Source organism: Ranitomeya imitator, chromosome 3 (genome assembly GCF_032444005.1).
Source record: "Ranitomeya imitator isolate aRanImi1 chromosome 3, aRanImi1.pri, whole genome shotgun sequence".
NCBI lineage: Eukaryota > Metazoa > Chordata > Amphibia > Anura > Dendrobatidae > Ranitomeya > Ranitomeya imitator.
Genome location: NC_091284.1, coordinates 678,921,781 through 678,939,161, shown reverse-complemented (window position 1 = coordinate 678,939,161; position 17,381 = coordinate 678,921,781). Strand labels below are relative to the sequence as shown.

At 44.0% G+C, this 17,381-nt stretch overlaps 1 protein-coding gene across 1 annotated transcript in view; it reads right to left on the bottom strand.

The window, feature by feature from the left end:
• RNF41 (ring finger protein 41) overlaps positions 1-17,381 on the bottom strand; it is an 83,233-nt gene that overhangs the window by 21,304 nt on the left and 44,548 nt on the right. Inside the window, exon 2 of the mRNA XM_069758401.1 lies at positions 217-328. Within this exon, the coding sequence (XP_069614502.1) occupies positions 217-306 (90 nt within the window). The 5' untranslated portion in view covers positions 307-328. The remainder of the gene's footprint in view (positions 1-216; positions 329-17,381) is intronic.

The following is a 17,381-nucleotide window of genomic DNA, read 5'->3' as shown; positions in this document are numbered from 1 at the left end:
AGAGCCATATGCAGATATGAGCCAGGAGAAATTCTATGCAATCCTCAGTATTAATCCGGCACAGGTTGTCATTTATCTTCACCGCACGAATGATTATGAGGCTGAAGAGCACAGATATATTAACGGCAAGACAGATCATATAGAAGGACCACTGCACATCATCCATATGAAATGATGAAGGGATTTCTGTTACAGGATTGGTGAAATAACACTTACTTGAACTGGCTCCTCCAAAACCCCACTGCAAATGGGGCAGATAAGATCTTCGTCCACATCACCCTGGAAGCGCGTTACATCATACCCCATCGCTCATCACTGAAACTCAACTCTGGAAACATAAAATTGAAAAACATGGTAGGAAAAATATTTAAAAAAAATATATATAAAAATCAGACATTATTCACACAGTGCAGCGCACATTACAGTCATGTCCATCATTTATATGACAGCTGCAGCCAATCACAGGCCTCAGTGGTCACACCGGCATGTATGGAACTAGACTGCTGAGGTCATGTGAACACAGTCAGTGGGAATTTATGCATTCTTCAATAATTGTGATAATAGAATTAAACAATTATATTATATTTTATACAGCTTCCTACCATTAGCCTATTTTTTAAAAATCCAGAATAACGCCATTAATGGAGTGCCTACAATTAATGCTCATCACCATCACAATATTGTGAAGACACTAGTTTTGTGAACTTCCATTTACTGTCAAATAAAAACACTGAATACGTCAACACAAATTACTAAATAGCATACTATTAGGCCAATTCAATGGGTGACCGTTTTAATTCATCAACAATAGTTTCCACTAATGAGTGAATCCAGCCTAAGGGAAATGGCAGCCTGCAGTCTTCCTGTGCTGCATATAGTTTTACGTGACAGCTATAACACAAAAAAGCAAACAAGCACCAAGATCTTTGCCAGTTCTTGGGGGAGAAGAACATTCCAAGACTAAGCATATAGCTATATAATCTGTTCACCAAACTAGGATAGTGCCACGCCACTAATTTCTACGATACAGAGGATAAAAAAAAGGGATCGGGACAATCACACTGAACAGATTGTATTGGATAATTAGAAGATGGAGGGTTTGTTTGTTTACTTATTCTCTCACTTTTCTTCATTGTGTCAGTCCATGAAAAGTCAGGGATGTTGACCAAGGGCAGTACGATTTTTCCCCACAAAGTCATTGACTTGAATGGCTGAATGCAAACAGTATTCTGGGATTTTCTTCCTCGGACAGACATTGTCCAAGTTAATCTATATTGCACGCAGCCCCACATTGGTCTGAGCGTAATCTGATTTGTTGGATCGCACTTGGACCAAAGATACGGCACACGCCCTTATAGAAGCCTCTGATCTGAGCTATGGACACAATCCCCCTAGAAGCAGAAATCAGGACTGAAGTATAACCTCCCTTCACAAATTTTACTATTTATTTTTTGTAAGACAGCACTTACATCGTGTATGCAAGCAATAAACTGACTTCAGTGAAATCTATAGTCCAACGCCACAAGCGGCCATCATACGATTGTCTGTCATAAGTATATTAGTTACCACTTGTGAATAAGACCTCCAACCAGGAATACAGGCTTAGGGTGGTTTCACACTTGCGTTTTTGTCTGCAGCGTTTTTTTTCAAAAAAACGCATGCGTTTTTTTTCCCTATCTTTAACATTGAAAACGCATGCGTTTTTTTTCCCTATCTTTAACATTGAAAACGCATGCGTTTTTTGTGTACGCGTTTGGTCGCGTTTTTTGACGCATGCGTTTTTTTACTGCATGCGTTTTTTTACTGCATGCGTTCATTTTCTGAAATGCTACTTGTAGTATTTTTAGAAGCGTTTTTTGGACCAAAAAAAAACGCATGCGTTTTCATGCGTTTTTTTGGGGTCAAAAAATACATTGGAGTCAATGGGGACGCATGCGTTTTTTGGTGCATGCGTTTTTTGCGGTAAAAAACGCATGCGTTTTTTTATTAAAAAACCAGAAAACACACTGATATGCCACCCCCCAACATAAAGGTGATAAAGGGAACCTAACCCTACCCCTAACCCTACCCCTAACCCTAAACCTACCCCTAACCCTACCCCTAATCCCTTTATGGTTAGGGTTAGGGGTAGGGTTAGGATCCCTTAGGGTTAGGGTTAGGATCCCTTAGGGTTAGGGGTAGGGTTAGGGGTAGGGTTAGGATCCCTTAGGGTTAGGGGTAGGGTTAGGATCCCTTAGGGTTAGGGTTAGGGGTAGGGTTAGGATCCCTTAGGGTTAGGGGTAGGGGTAGGGTTAGGATCCCTTAGGGTTAGGGTTAGGGGTAGGGTTAGGATCCCTTAGGGTTAGGGGTAGGGTTAGGATCCCTTTAGGGTTAGGGTTAGGATCCCTACCCCTAACCCTAACCCTAACTGTTTCTGTTTATAGTGGGTTTTTTACTTTTTTTTGATGATTGGCAGCTGTCACACATTTCTCAGCATGCATTTAAAAAACGCAAACGCATGTAAAAACGCATGTAAACGCGTCAAAACGCCGCGTTTTTTTACCACATGCAAAAACGCATGCGTCAAAAAAACGCAGCGTTTACACGCGTTTACATGCGTTTTCTCACCATGCGTTTTTTTGCGTTTTTTACCGCAAAAACGCACCCCAAAAAACGCCAATGTGAAACCAGCCTTACCATTAGCTTCCAGGCTGCAGTAGAGGTGTTGGTGTGGACGATCCAAGCTGCAAACAGGCAGAGATGCTCAGATACTGACGGGGACCCCCCTTACATCGCATGAAGTATTGCGCTTGGATCGTCCACACAGACACCTCTACTGAAGCTTGGTAGCTCATTTTAAGCCTGTATTTGTGGTTGGAGGTTTTATTCACACGTGGTAACCATTATAATTATTTACGGATATTCAAGATCTTTGAATGTATGACAATATGGATTAAGCTGAATAATGAAAAAGGAGCTCTGTGCCGTGTCTTTCAATTGAGAGCACTTAAAAATAGTGGCCATGCCCATATCGCATACTATCCCCCTCCCCACTGTAACGGGTGGGGTGAGGAAACCGGTACAGCAAGTCGTCAAACCCATTGATTTTTGGGTTACCCCAAAGTTTAAATGTCTGGGTGTCCTCACAGGAGGGCTGTTTTAGTACAGTTTAATTATATTAGTGATGTGTGAAAGTAAAATAACGCCTGAACACCTCAATTACCTGCCAATGTCTAACCAAGGTAGGTAACCAAGACTGTCCAATTCAACTCCCCCTGCTCGTTTTACATTTACAATTGTGTATTTTCTCATGAACTCAATGACTATTCTGAAGAAAACTCCTATTTTATGAAACCAATTCCAGTAATTTGATAAAATTAGCTGGTTTTATGGCTTCACATACGGTATGTCTTTTGGCTGCAGGAGAAAAAAAAAGGGGGGGGGGGAGCAAAGAGGTAATGTGTGAAGATAGGCTGACGGTGGTGGATTATGCTCCCCTCAGTGTCATTAATTTTCTATGGAACTGTTGTATACAGCCGAGAAGCATCCTGCTGGTCTTTTGGCACTTCCATTAGGAATGAATGAAATTAAGATCCACAAGATTGACCACAGCTGCGTACATACACAGAAAAAACATTATTATTATGCCAGGTATTATGCAAGATTATCTGTGGGGAGATAATTTTGTAAGTGTGACTGTGCCATGTGCTGTGTAATGGCTGTGTCTGACCATACAGGAACATGGTCTGATCATACCACAGCTCCCGGGCAGGACACAAAAGAGTATACAGACATTACACAGTACACAGCAGGGCACATTTATAAGATTATCTCAGCAAAGGATTCCCCCCCCCCCCCCCCACCACCACCACCACATCCGATTGTGGAACATGGAAACAAGTGTCTCTTATGCAGAATATTGGAGAAAAATGAAGTATCATATTTGTGCATTGTATATTTGTATAATGCCGTAACATTTGTTGCCACGTAATGCCCAAACATACACCATGTAGAAAAGCGTATTGGAACACGTCACTGCACGACAGCTTATAAGCCATCCCCTTCTAAAACAAGGGTTAATTTGGAGCTGGTCTTCCCCCTTTGAAAACACAGCCCCCACTCTTCTGGGAAGGCTTTTTACAAGATTTGGAACGTGTGTGAATTTTTGTTTCTTCATCCAGAAGAGCGTTTGTGAGGTCAAACACCCATAGACGTGAGGGCCTTGCTCACAAACTCCATTCTAGGTGGATGGGGTTGAGGTCAAGGCTCTGAAAGCCAGTGAGGCTGACCAGACAGCCACCAGGTGCTTCGCCACATTGGAGAAACATCCAAGGACGTGATCTTCTGGACACGTGACCGCAGCAGTCAGTTACAAGCTGCCGCGGTGCCATGTCCACCAAACCATGCAGACATCTGCCATGGAAGGAGGGTATGGCAAAGTTTTTTATTAAAAAAAAAAATAAAAATTTTTGTAACCAGTTATCCAGTTCCTTCAGGTTATATAAAGTATTTATAGTTTTGCGCTCCAACAATAAAACTATTACTTAACCATTAAATCACATTAGAATGCTTCATAAAGCCCGCTTTATACATCTCCCTTCTAGGCTGGCCCATTTATGATGCCTCCCGAAAATAATGCCACATAGGATTACACAGGGGTTATTCATACACAGAATGTGAAGATGTAAGGATCATCACTGTGCGTTTAGTAGTCAGAAGCCAGCGTAATGAAAGCTAATGAGATCAGTGTGTCAGTATACATCTGGAATTAAAGCAAAGTGTAATGTTCCCTTAACCAATGCCTTAACAAGAGCAATAAGAAAATAAGTGACATTTTATTCCTCCATCTACTCCAAGACTATGCAAGGGCTGTGTATGCGAGTACATAGGTCTAAAAATACGCAGTATTTATTAACAATCACATTATATGTAGCTATTTTTGACCGGATGAGAAGCTTTTCATTGCCATGCAGATGGGCTGAGCACGATCTGGTGAGATAAGCAGCTTTATAATTTTTACGATCTTCCACAGATTTCTCGTTTACAGTATATCTAGGTTAATAGCATGCAAATGAGATGCACAGATGTCTGGATTTGGACCCTGCAGCAGTCTCTGAATTACAGACAGCAAACCCTTCCAGACTATACCAAATATTAGTAACATGGTATCAGTTATCAGTGGTGAATGTGCAGCCTCAGAGGGAGAGCAGGACATTTTTGATCTGTGATACACAGTACAGATTCACTTGCTATATCAATAGGCTTGTGTAAAAAGGGCACTTAGCTCTCTGAATTTGCTGCACAATCAGCAGAGACCCGTCTGCACCCATGATCATACCTTCGTTTCCACATCTTCAGGTTATACCTAAACCAACATATACATTACTGTGCAGAGGTTTTAGGCAAAAACGCTGCAACATTGATGACTGTAGAATCAGAGGTCGGCCAAGGAAACTTAGTGCAGCAGATGAAATACACCATGCTTGATTCCCACTGAAATGTCCAGCAGTGCCAGCAGCTCAGAAACGGTGCCAGTGACACCAGCTACACAAATCTACTGTTCAAAAAAAAAAAAAAAAGGCTACCCAGAAGAGGCCTTCATGAAAGAATTGTGGCCAAAAACAATACCTTCAACATGGAAACAAGGCCATGTGACTCAATTATGCTTGAAAACATAAGAATTGGGATGCAGAAAATAATGGCAGCTGTTGCTATTGACTAAGGCAGGGGTCCCCAACCTGTAGCTCGGGAGCCACATGTGGCTCGCAGTCCCAGGAATTGTGGCTCGCGACTGTCTGCCAGCTTGGTGCATTAGCTCCAGGTATAGCAAACAGGTATGAAGAGTACATCTCAAAATTGTGAATTTTTGAGTAGCCCAGCACAGAAGATCAGATCTGGATGCACATATACTGGTCTTAGGGGTTTAGAGATGTTCTAGGTATGGTACGCTGGAGGATAATACTACCTATTAGAGGAGGTTCTTAAAGCTGGATGCAACAGTGTGCTGGGAGTCTGATGGGATTACACTGAATTGGGGCATTGTGGGAACCTCTGGATCTCAGTCTACTGCTTTGGAGTGATTTCTGTGGAAATGCTTCGGTTATCATTATACCTGTAATGGTGGCTTTGGTTGACACAACTTTGAGGGGGACAGAAGCAGAATGTTGCTCGTGACCGCCTCTCAGGAGCTGAATGTGGCTCGCGACCCTCTCTCAGTGCTAAATGTGGCTCTCAAGGTCAAAAAGGTTGGGGACCACTGGACTAAGGAATCAAAATGAGAAATATCTGGCTCTAACAGGACAGCTCACGAGAGGGCTGGAGGCCAGGACAATAATGAGCATCTGCAGACAGTGAGGCATGGTGGAGGGTCCTTGCTGCATTTCAGCACATTGAGTAGGACATTTGGTCAGCATTAATGGTGTCCTCAGTGCTCAGAAATACAGGCAGACATTTACCCATCATGCAATACTATCAGGGAGGCATCTCAATGGCTGCAAATTTATTCTGCAGCAGGACATTGACCCTAAATATACAGCCACGTCAGTGTAAGAAAATTAGTCTTGTGGAAGGGATATGGCCCACAAAGCCGTGGTCGTCATCACCAAGTCTTTAATTTAGATGAAAAGACAGGGATTTTCGCAACCCTACATCCACAGAAGATCTGCGTTTTTTTTCTCCAAGATTTTTGGAATAACTTGCCTGCAGAATTCCTTCTAACACTGTGTGCAAGTGTACCTAGAAGAACTTATGGCAAAGGGTAGTTACACCCAATATTGAAGTTGGATTTCACTTCGTATTTAGTTATTGGAATAAAAAAAAAAAAAAAAACCGCACACAACTTATTTCTGTAATCATTCTTACTTAGCAATATTTTTTCCCACATCTGCCTAAAACGTAGGTTCAGTATTGTTATATTTATACCTTCGCTCTGGCTTTTGTCAACTTGTCCTGCAGTGATGAAGTACAGGTTATACCCACGTTAACCAATTACTGTCCTCAGAGGCGATGTTAACACGGTCAAGACATGGACGCTGAGAGTCCATGGACTGACACAGTGAAAGTGAACGTGGCGGGCATGTCATGACGGCAGAACAATTCAAAGACCAGAAAGACCATTGGTGCAATAGAACATTCACCAGGTGAGTACAAGTCAACACGAATACTGCAGCTGCTTACACAGAACTATAACCCTAAGGGCATGGCCATAGAATGTTAGAGTTGGATGGGACCTCCAGGGTCAGCGTGTCCAACCCTCTGCTCAATGCAGGATTCACTAACCCATCTCAGACAGATGTCTGTCCAGCCTCTGAAGACTTCCATTGAACGAGAACTCACCACTTCTCGTGGCAGCCTGTTTCACTCATTGTCAAAGTTTTTTCCAATATCTAATTTGTATCTTCTCCATTTCAGTTTCATGCCATGGCTTCTCGTGTTTCCATGTGCAAATGAGAATAAGGATGATCCTTCTATACCAACATCCCTTCAGATATTGTAGACAGCTATTAAGTCTCCTCTTAGGCTATGTGCACACGTAAGAAAAGAGGTGCAGAATTTTCTGCACAAAATCTGCATCTTCTGGCAGAATCCGCAGCTGCGGATTTGCTGCGGTTTTTATGCGGCTTTAGTGCGAAATTCATGTGGATTTTGTGCGGATTTTCTGCAGTTTTTACCACTGCGGATTTCTATTAATGGAGGGGTGCAGAAACGCTGCAGATCTGCACAAAAGTGACATGCACTTCTTTGAAATCTGCAGCGTTTCTGCGCAGATTTTTCTGCAACATGTGCACAGTTTTTCTTTTTTTTTTTTTAACATTGATTTACATTGTACTGTAAATCACAGTGCAGATCTGCAGCGTTACTGCGCAGAAAAAAAATGCTGCGGATCTGCACTAAATTTGCATCGTGTGCACACAGCCTGAATCCGCAGCCGATTAAAAAAGGACCATGTCAATTCTTTGTGCAGTTCTGGAGCGTTTCTTCACCCATTCCATTATAAGAAAACGCACAAAATCTGCATAAAAAAAAAACGCAGATTCTGACCTGCGTTTTCCGCCAAGAGATGCAGAATCCACACAGAAAATTCCACAGGCAGATCAGCAATGTGTGCACATATCCTTACGTGTGTTTAGAACGCAAAGAAAAGTGGTTGCACAGTCTTAGGGTACCGTCACACTACACGATTTACCTACGATCACGACCAGCGATACGACCTGGCCGTGATCGTAGGTAAATCGTAGTGTGGTCGCTGGGGAGCTGTCACACAGACAGCTCTCCAGTGACCAACGATGCCGAGGTACCCGGGTAACCAGGGTAAACATCGGGTTACTAAGCGCAGGACCGCGCTTAGTAACCCGATGTTTACCCTGGTTACCAGCGTAAAAAAAGACAAACAGCACATACTTACATTCCGGTGTCCGTCAGGTCCCTTGCCGTCTGCTTCCCGTACTCACTGACTGCCGGCCGTAAAGTGAAAGCACAGCGGTGACGTCACCGCTGTGCTCTGCTTTCACTTTACGGCCGGCAGTCACTGAGTGCGGGAAGCAGACAGCAAGGGACCTGACGGACACCAGAATGTAAGGATGTGCTTTTTTTTAGTTTTACGCTTGTAACCAGGGTAAACATCGGGTTACTAAGCGCGGCCCTGCGCTTAGTAACCCGATGTTTACCCTGGTTACAAGCGAACGCATCGCTAGATCGCATCGCTAGATCGGTGTCACACACACCGATCTAGCGATGACAGCGGGAGATCCAGCGACGAAAGAAAGTTCCATACGAGCTGCTACGACGTACGATTCTCAGCAGGATCCCTGATCGCTGCTGCATGTCAGACACAGCGATATCGTAACAATATCGCTGGAACGTCACGAATCGTACCGTCGTAGCGATCGAAATGGCAGTGTGTGACGGTACCCTTAGGAAAAAGAAAATTTAGCCCCTACATAAAATTCTATTTAGGAAGGAATTAGATATACTGTTTGCTTTAGTTACAGTTTGAGCCAAAAGCCAGGGTGGATACCAAAAGTAAAGACAGATAATTCTCCTTTTTGGGTGCCTTAAATACCTGTATCAGAAACAATGCCATACTGAAAGTGTTGCCGACTGTGGCTTTACCTGACAAGTTAATGCAACTACTTGTATGGGTCATTGCCAGACACCCACTTTTGTGACTCAAAGTTAACAGGACTTAAGAATCATAAAGTAGTTAGTACATAATCTTTTATAGACTTGTATTTGTAATTTAAAAAAAATAACAACAAAAAACACTACACTATTACAACATGTATAAAATAATTTGAAATTGCTTACACACCTTCAAATAAAACATTCACTGGGATTAGAAAGGACTAATTAATCAATCATAAAACGCACTATTGTGCAATGAAAGTATTGCTAAAGGTACCGTCACACTAGACGATATCGCTAGCGATCCGTGACGTTGCAGCGTCCTGGCTAGCGATATCGTCCAGTGTGACACGCAGCAGCGATCAGGCCCCTGCTGTGATGTCGTTGGTCGGGGCAGAAAGGCCAGGACTTTATTTTGTCGCTGGCTCTCCCGCTGACATCGCTGAATCGGCGTGTGTGACGCCGATTCAGCGATGTCTTCGCTGGTAACCAGGGTAAACATCGGGTTACTAAGCGCAGGGCCACGCTTAGTAACCCGAAGTTTACCCTGGTTACCATCGTTAAAGTAAAAAAAACAACCACTACATACTTACCTACCGCTGTCTGTCCCCGGCGCTCTGCTTCTTTGCTCTGGCTGTGAGCGCCGGGCAGCCGGAAAGCACAGCGGTGACGTCACCGCTCTGCTTTCCGGCCGCTGTGCTTACACAGGGCAGAGAAGCCGGGGACAGACAGCTGTAGGTAAGTATGTAGTGGTTGTTTTTTTTACTTTACTTTACTAAGAGCGGCCCTGCGCTTAGTAACCCGATGTTTACCCTGGTTACCGGCATCGTTGGTCGCTGGAGAGCTGTCTGTGTGACAGCTCTCCAGCGACCAAACAGCGACGCTGCAGCGATCCGGATCGTTGTCGGTATCGCTGCAGCGTCGCTTAGTGTGACGGTACCTTTAAGTGTGTGTTAAACATTTCAGAACTTAGCTGTTGTCCATGATCTGGCTGCCCTCATCTGCTGACCAAAAAGTGGTGTCAACTGAAAACCTGGACACAAAGGGAAAAGATTTCCTGCAATCTAAGCTCCCCCCACCAAAAAACAAAACAATACAGATTATTATAATCTAAACGATTCAATAGACCATATATTGTATGTCAATGGCCAGTATGTTCAATCATCATCATCATCATCTTCTGAGGACCCGGACCCGACATGTCTATAGCTTAACCTTGTTCAGATGTCCCCAAATCGCACACATGGTCTGTGCTTTTCTTGGATACAGCATGTACCCATTCTAGTCTATAGGGTTATTCATATGCATGGATTTTTTGCAAACAGAGAAAAAAAACATTTATCTGTTTTTGGTCCGAGTCACGAATCAAAGTTACCCAGTGAATGGGGCTGTGAGAAGTCACTGACGCATACACTGTCAAGCTTGTGCTGCACATTTTTAATATTCCAATGGGTAAAAAGCTATGCAACCTTTATTCCCTCTCATACAAGAAAGTCAATGATTAAACAATCGTAATAAGTGAAATACTGAAAAAACACTGATGAAAAATTGCCCTTTTCTTGCGCATCAGAAAAATAACAGATTAGCAGAAGACTGACCAAAATTACAAGAGGATGGCTGAAACATGGCAAGGTGCGAATACTGAATTATGAGTGCAGGGTTCGTTTGTTTTGATCCCCCTGACAAGAAAATGGATGGAGTCTCCTGTGGTCCTGCACTAGATTTTATCTCTAGAAAGCTTGTGTGCTCCTGTAAGAAAAAGCTGGACACAATTACCACAATCCCAGCTATCACAGAGGAAGCCCAGTGTCAGGTTATCCCCAAGGGAATGAATTCAAGAAAACATTCACAGACCCACACCCCAATCCATTGTAACAGAAGATAATACACATTCTTTTCTACTGCCTTAGACGAAAACAGAAATGCTGTGATCCTTAAAAGCACCACTCCACGTTTTGCTTTTTTTAAATTTTGTCACTTGAGTGGTGCTTAAAATCCAAGTCTCCTGCCCTGTGATACTCCCCTTCAGGCATTCTCACCTGTTTTCACCGCTGCTCTGTCTCCTGCAGTTTGTGCCCTGCTGACAGCTCCAGTGTTTCATGGAGCGAGCTGGAGGTCACTAAGGTAACGTTCACACTAGCGTTATGCTAGTGTGCGTCGGGTTAGCATCGGGCGACGCAGCGGCGACGCACGCATCATGCGCCCCTATATTTAACATGGGGGACGCATGCGTTTTTGTTTGTTGCGTTGTGCGACGCATGCGTCTTTTTTGCCGCAAGCGTCGGACCAAGAAAATGCAACAAGTTGCATTTCTTGCGTCCGATTTTCGGCAAAAAACGACGAATGCGTCGCAAAACGCAGCGTTTTTGCATGCGTTTTGCTGCGTTTTTGCGTGCGTTGCGTCGCCGACGCAGCGGCGCACAACGCTAGTGTGAACGTAGCCTAATCAATACTATGAGAGCCTCGTTCTGACTCAGATCTGCATTCAGAGCTTGTGAGGGAGCTTGACTTCCAGCCAGTCAGAAGCGGTGCTCACAAGATCGGTCCTGTGGCGCTAAGTGGCTCTGAAAAACAGTGGACATGCCAGAGGGAGAGTATATGACCAGTGGCAAGGGACTTACATTTAAAACACCACTCCAGTGAAACACCCATCCCCACGGAAAAAAAAAAACAAAAAACCCTGGAGTGGCGCTTCAAAGCTGACAAGTCACCAGTTAAAGGTCAGTTGTAACTCTTATTCACCCTGCTCATTCTATATCTATAATCCATACCATTCAAAATGTATTTCTATTTTAGGGGGGGGCCTGGCTCGCAGGATTCTCTGGGGAGTGTGTTTAGGCTACTTGGCATTATGACACCTGTGAGTAACAGCTCCTTGGAAAAGACCATAGAAGTGTGCACAAAATATATAGGCCCATATCTCAAGAACTGTATGCAGATCAGTAGATTGGAGATGCAGTTTTAAAACTCATTACTGTCAATAGTATTTGTAGAATCTTTTAGGGCTTTCTCTATGGATGAGCTGTGAGCTCTGACACCTGGACTATTCCAAGTCACTAACGGCTGCTGAATTCCCTGCCTCTGCTTTTATTCAGGCCAACTTAGTCTCTTCTAATTGGCTCCCCTATACCATGTGATGAGATAGCTGCAAAGCATTATGGGGAAGCCAAAGTGGTTACACCTGAAGTGATGTGTGCCTTTTAACCCCTTCACAACCTATAGGTAATGTACTCCCCTTTGATGCGGGCTCCACGCTGAGCCCACGTCTTTTCAGGCACATGACAGCTGATTTGATCAGCTGTCATGTGCCCCCAACAGCCGAGGGTAGAATCGTGATCCTCCCGTGGCTATTAACATATTAAATGCTGCCATCAATCACTGACGGCAGCATTTAACATGAACACACCGGAAGCTCGTCCAAATCCAGCTCATTGGCACCCCAGTCACAATCATGGGGGGGCAGATGGGTTGGCATGACAACCAGGGGTCTGCAGAAGACCCATGCTTGTCATTGCTGACCCTTTATGAACTCCGGCCCGTGTTCACAGCAGATGATCATTTCTGCTGAAGCCCTGCTATGTGTAGCAGAAGCAATCGGAAGATCCCAGCTTCAAGTCTCCTAAGGAGGCAAGTAAAAAAAAAAAAATAAAAGATCCAGAATTGTAGTTTTTCGTCACCGCAACAATGCAATAATAGGGGATTAAAACGTTGTATCTACCCCAAAATGGTATCAATAACGTCAGCTTGGAGCACAACAAACACTTCGAATTTTTTCACATGTAGAAAAAAAAAAAAAGTTGTGGAGTTGCACTTTTTTTGCTATTTCACCGCACTTTAGAGTTTTTTCCCCCCCATTTTCAGGTACACTATATGGTAAAAATCAATAATGTCGTTCAAAAGTACAACTCGTCCCACAAAAAAAAAAAAAACAAAACAACCATCACATGGCAATATTGATGAAAAAATAACGGCTCTGGGAAGAATGGGAGCAAAAAAACAAACGCAAAAATGGAAAATCCCAACCTCATTTCATCATCAGCATCGGCTTCAAAGGCCCAGAGAAGGGTGGAGATAATAGGCAGATTATAATGAGGGCATTCTGGGCTACCGCCCGGGGCCCTGGGGGGGCCCATTGCCAGATTGCCCCCATAATAAAGTTTTACATATAATGTGGCAGGGAGCTTTCCTGGCGTTGCTGATGATGCAGAATGGCAGCGCAGTTCCAGGGGAGCTCCCGTCGCCTCTGCTGTGCCGGCACTAGGACATCAGTTTGCACAGATGCAATGAGGTCATCTCACTAGCAAGTACACACTGGCAGACTAGAAGTGGAGCCTCAGGGACCACAGCAGAGCGCCAGGAGAACGGGAGCGAGGAAGTATGTCTTTTTATTCATTTATTTTATATGTGTAGGAGATCTGAGGACTAACTGTACACAGGAGGCTATATGGGAGAATATTGCCTGGGCCTGTGAGCGGTTATCCTTATTGCAGTACGGCTCATGGTCTCCTTTTCTTGTCCCGATTGAAGGAATTCGCTGATAAAACCCCGAATGACCGAAAGGGTATGCCTGGGAACATACATACGCCCACTTGTATCTATATTGAATTGTATACCGTATTTTTCAGGCTAAGACGCACCCCAAATTTTGGCGTGGAAAATAGAAAAGATTTTTATAAGAGGAGGTCTGTCTTATTGTCCTAATTTATGGTATCTTACCTGAGGGCCGGCGGTGGTACAGTGGGGGTTCACAGAAGGCATGGTCCCTTCCTCAGGAAGCCAGCATCGGCAGAAGTGGGGTAATGCTGCAGTCCCGGGGTACGATGCGGCAGGTCTGGTGTCTGCAGTGAGGCAAAGCATGGAGCAGGGTCCCTTCCTCAGAAATGTGGCAACGCCGCAGCTCGGTGTTCACGGTGAGCAGAGTCGAGTGCATCACCGGTTTCCCTGCCGCCATCTTCCTAAAGCAGAGTGCTGCAGAGATCTCAATCTGCACACGCGCAGCTTATGGCAGCCATTTTCCTTAAGCCTTTGGCGGCCCACAGCTTCAGGAAGATGGCTGCAGGGAAATCTGCGATGCACTCTGCTCTGCTCGCCGTGAACACCAGGCTGCGACGTCGCCACATTTTTGTCGCTGGCATCCTGAGGAAGGGACCCTGCTCAGGTGCACTCTGCACCATCTCCACACCTCTGCCGCCGCCAGTTCCACTGCTACAACCCCCCCCCCCCCCGGTAAGCATGTGTTCACTATAAGACGCCACCCCCCCAAATTTTTTGGAGGGGAAAGTGCGTCTTCTAGTCCGAAAAATACAGTTTATTTATATATGCTCATTACACATCTGATCACTTATATAGGATGCCTGGTCAGAGTAGCGATAGGGCTGCATAGGGGCAGTCGACGAGGAGCAGAGGCACCATACTGTTACAGCTTAGGGTGCCAACCTCAAATGTCTGGAAGGGAATGTGAAGGGCAAGACTAGTCCCTACCTTCCCTCATTTCGGGTTATCTATAAAAATCTGCTTTTCTGTGCACACGTGCACGTCTATGTATTGGGAATTTTTAAACTAACCAAAGAGAATGTTAAGGGTTTATTTTGTTATGGTTTACATATAAGGGCCCTATAGGTTGATTTCTTTGGTTGTTGAGGGGCTCATTGTATGTAAGGGGCTATGTGGTGGGTAATTCTGTATATAGGGGAATGTCCGCATACTTATTTCTGCTCAATATTAAGTCACACAATTAATAATTTATAGTTTATTAATATTGAGAGCCTCTTGGTTCGGTCTCCACAATAGTCACGGTCTCCCGTGGCTTGGTAATATTAATCTCCCACCCCTGCTCTATTTTGTATAGCACTTATGTATAGTGCTGTACATAAAGGGAAAAAAAAATTATATATATATATATATATATATATATAACTATCTGACATTGTGCGTGTTGATTTAACCCAGAACAGCAGTGTTACTCACATGACCTATCAGGGGATTATGTCACGTGATACATGAGGTACCTGGGGAGGGCCCTGACTACTCTTAATCCACCACTGGTGGAGGTAGAGGGAAAACAAGCTGGTAGGAAGGTGTATATAAAGGACTGGCCGTCATGAAGCGCCGAGCAGCTGTAAAGGTTTGAGTAGTCATTCTCTGCTGACAGATTCCCTTTAAGCCAGATGCAAGCTTCTGCTTTGTGTAACATGGTGGCGGGTATAGATTCACTCATCTCTTTGCATCACTTTTTATAATTCTGTATAGGTCTGGGTTTATCCTGTAAGCCAGATGTAAGGAGGCATGTCATACATGGGCCTTTGATAAAGTGAAGCTCCGCATATGGGGGAAATAAGTGATCCAACCACTAAGGCTACGTTCACATTAGCGTTGTGCGGGGCAGCGTCAGCAACGCAACGCACGCAAAAACATGCACAACGCAGCTTTTTGTGACACATGCGTTCATTTTGGCATGATGTTTGGCACAGAAAAAACTGCACCATGCAGCGTCCTCTGCGCCCTGACAGTTGTGCCAAAATGACGCATGCGTCACAAAACGCAAGACAATGCATGTCCATGCGCCCCCCATGTTAAATATAGGGGCGCATGATGCATGCGTTGCCGCAGCTGCGCCCGACGCTGCCCTGCAACGCTAATGTGAACGTAGCCTAACATTTAGCCAATAGCCACATTATACATACAGTGCCTTGTGAAAGTATTTGGCTCCCTGGAACTTTTCAACCTTTTCCCACATATAATGCTTCAAACAAAGATACCAAATGTTAATTTTTGGTGAAGAATCAACAAGTGGAACACAATTGTGAAGTTGAACAAAATTTATTGGTTACATTTTTGTGGAAATTTAAAAACTGAGAAGTGGGGTGTGCAATATTATTCGGCCCCTTTACTTTCAGTGCAGCAAACTCACTCCAGAAGTTCATTGTGGATCTCTGAAGGATCCAATGTTGTCCTAAATGCCTAATGATGATAAATATAATCCACCTGTGTGTAAGCAAGTCTCCGTATAAATGCTCTGTGATAGTCTCAGGGTTCTGTTTGAAGCATAGAGAGCATCATGAAGACCAAGGAACACAACAGGCAGGACCTTGATACTGTTGTGGAGAAGTTTAAAGCCGGATTTGGATACAAAATGATTTCCAAAATTTTGAACATCCCAAGGAGCACTATGCAAGCAATCATATTGAAATGGAAGGAGTATCATAACACTGCAAATCTACCTAGACCCGGCCGCCCCGATCAGAGATGCAGCCAAGAGGCCCATTATCACTCTGGATGATCTGCAGAGATCTACAGCTGAGGTGGGACAGTCTGTCCATAGGACAACAATCAGTCGTACACTGCACAAATCTGGTCTTTATGGAAGAGTGGCAAGAACAAAGCCATTTCTCAAAGATATCCATAAAAAGTGTTGTTTAAAGTTTGCAACAAACCACCTGGGAGACACCAAACATGTGGAAGACGGTGCTCTGGTCAGATTTAAAACAAAAAAAAAAAAATATTGGACATTTGGCAACAATGCCAAATGATATGTTCAGCGTAAAGGCTACACAGCGCATCACCCTGAACACACCATCCCCACTGTCAAACATGGTGGTGGCAGCATCATGGTTTGGGCCTGCTTTTCTTCAGCAGGGACAGGGAAAATGGTTAACATTGATGGGAAGATGGATGGAGCCAAATACAGGACCATTCTTGAAGAAAACCTGTTGGAGTCTGCAAAAGACCCGAGACGGGGACGGAGATTTGTCTTCCAACAAGACAAAGATCCCAAACAAAGCAAAATCTACACTGGAATGGTTCACAAATAAGTGTGTCCAGGTGTTAGAATGGCCAAGTCAAAGTCCAGACCTCAATCCAATCGAGAATCTGTGGAAAAAGCTGAAAACTGCTGTTCACAAACAATCTCCATCAAACCTCACTGAGCTCGAGCTGTTTGCCAAGGAAGAACGGGCAAGAATTTCAGTCTCTCGATGTACAAAACTGATAGAGACATACCCCAAGCGACTTGCAGCTGTAATCGCAGCAAAAGGTGGTGCAGCAAAGTATTAAGTTAAAGGGGCCGAATAATATTGCACACCCCACTTCTCAGTTTTTGAATTTCCACAAAAATTTAACCAATAAATTTCGTTCAACTTCACAATTGTGTTACACTTGTTGTTGATTCTTCATCAAAAATTTACATTTGGTATCTTTATGTTTGAAGCATGATATGTGGGAAAAGGTTGAAAAGTTCCAGGGAGCCAAATACTTTCACAAGGCACTGTATATTGGTGGGT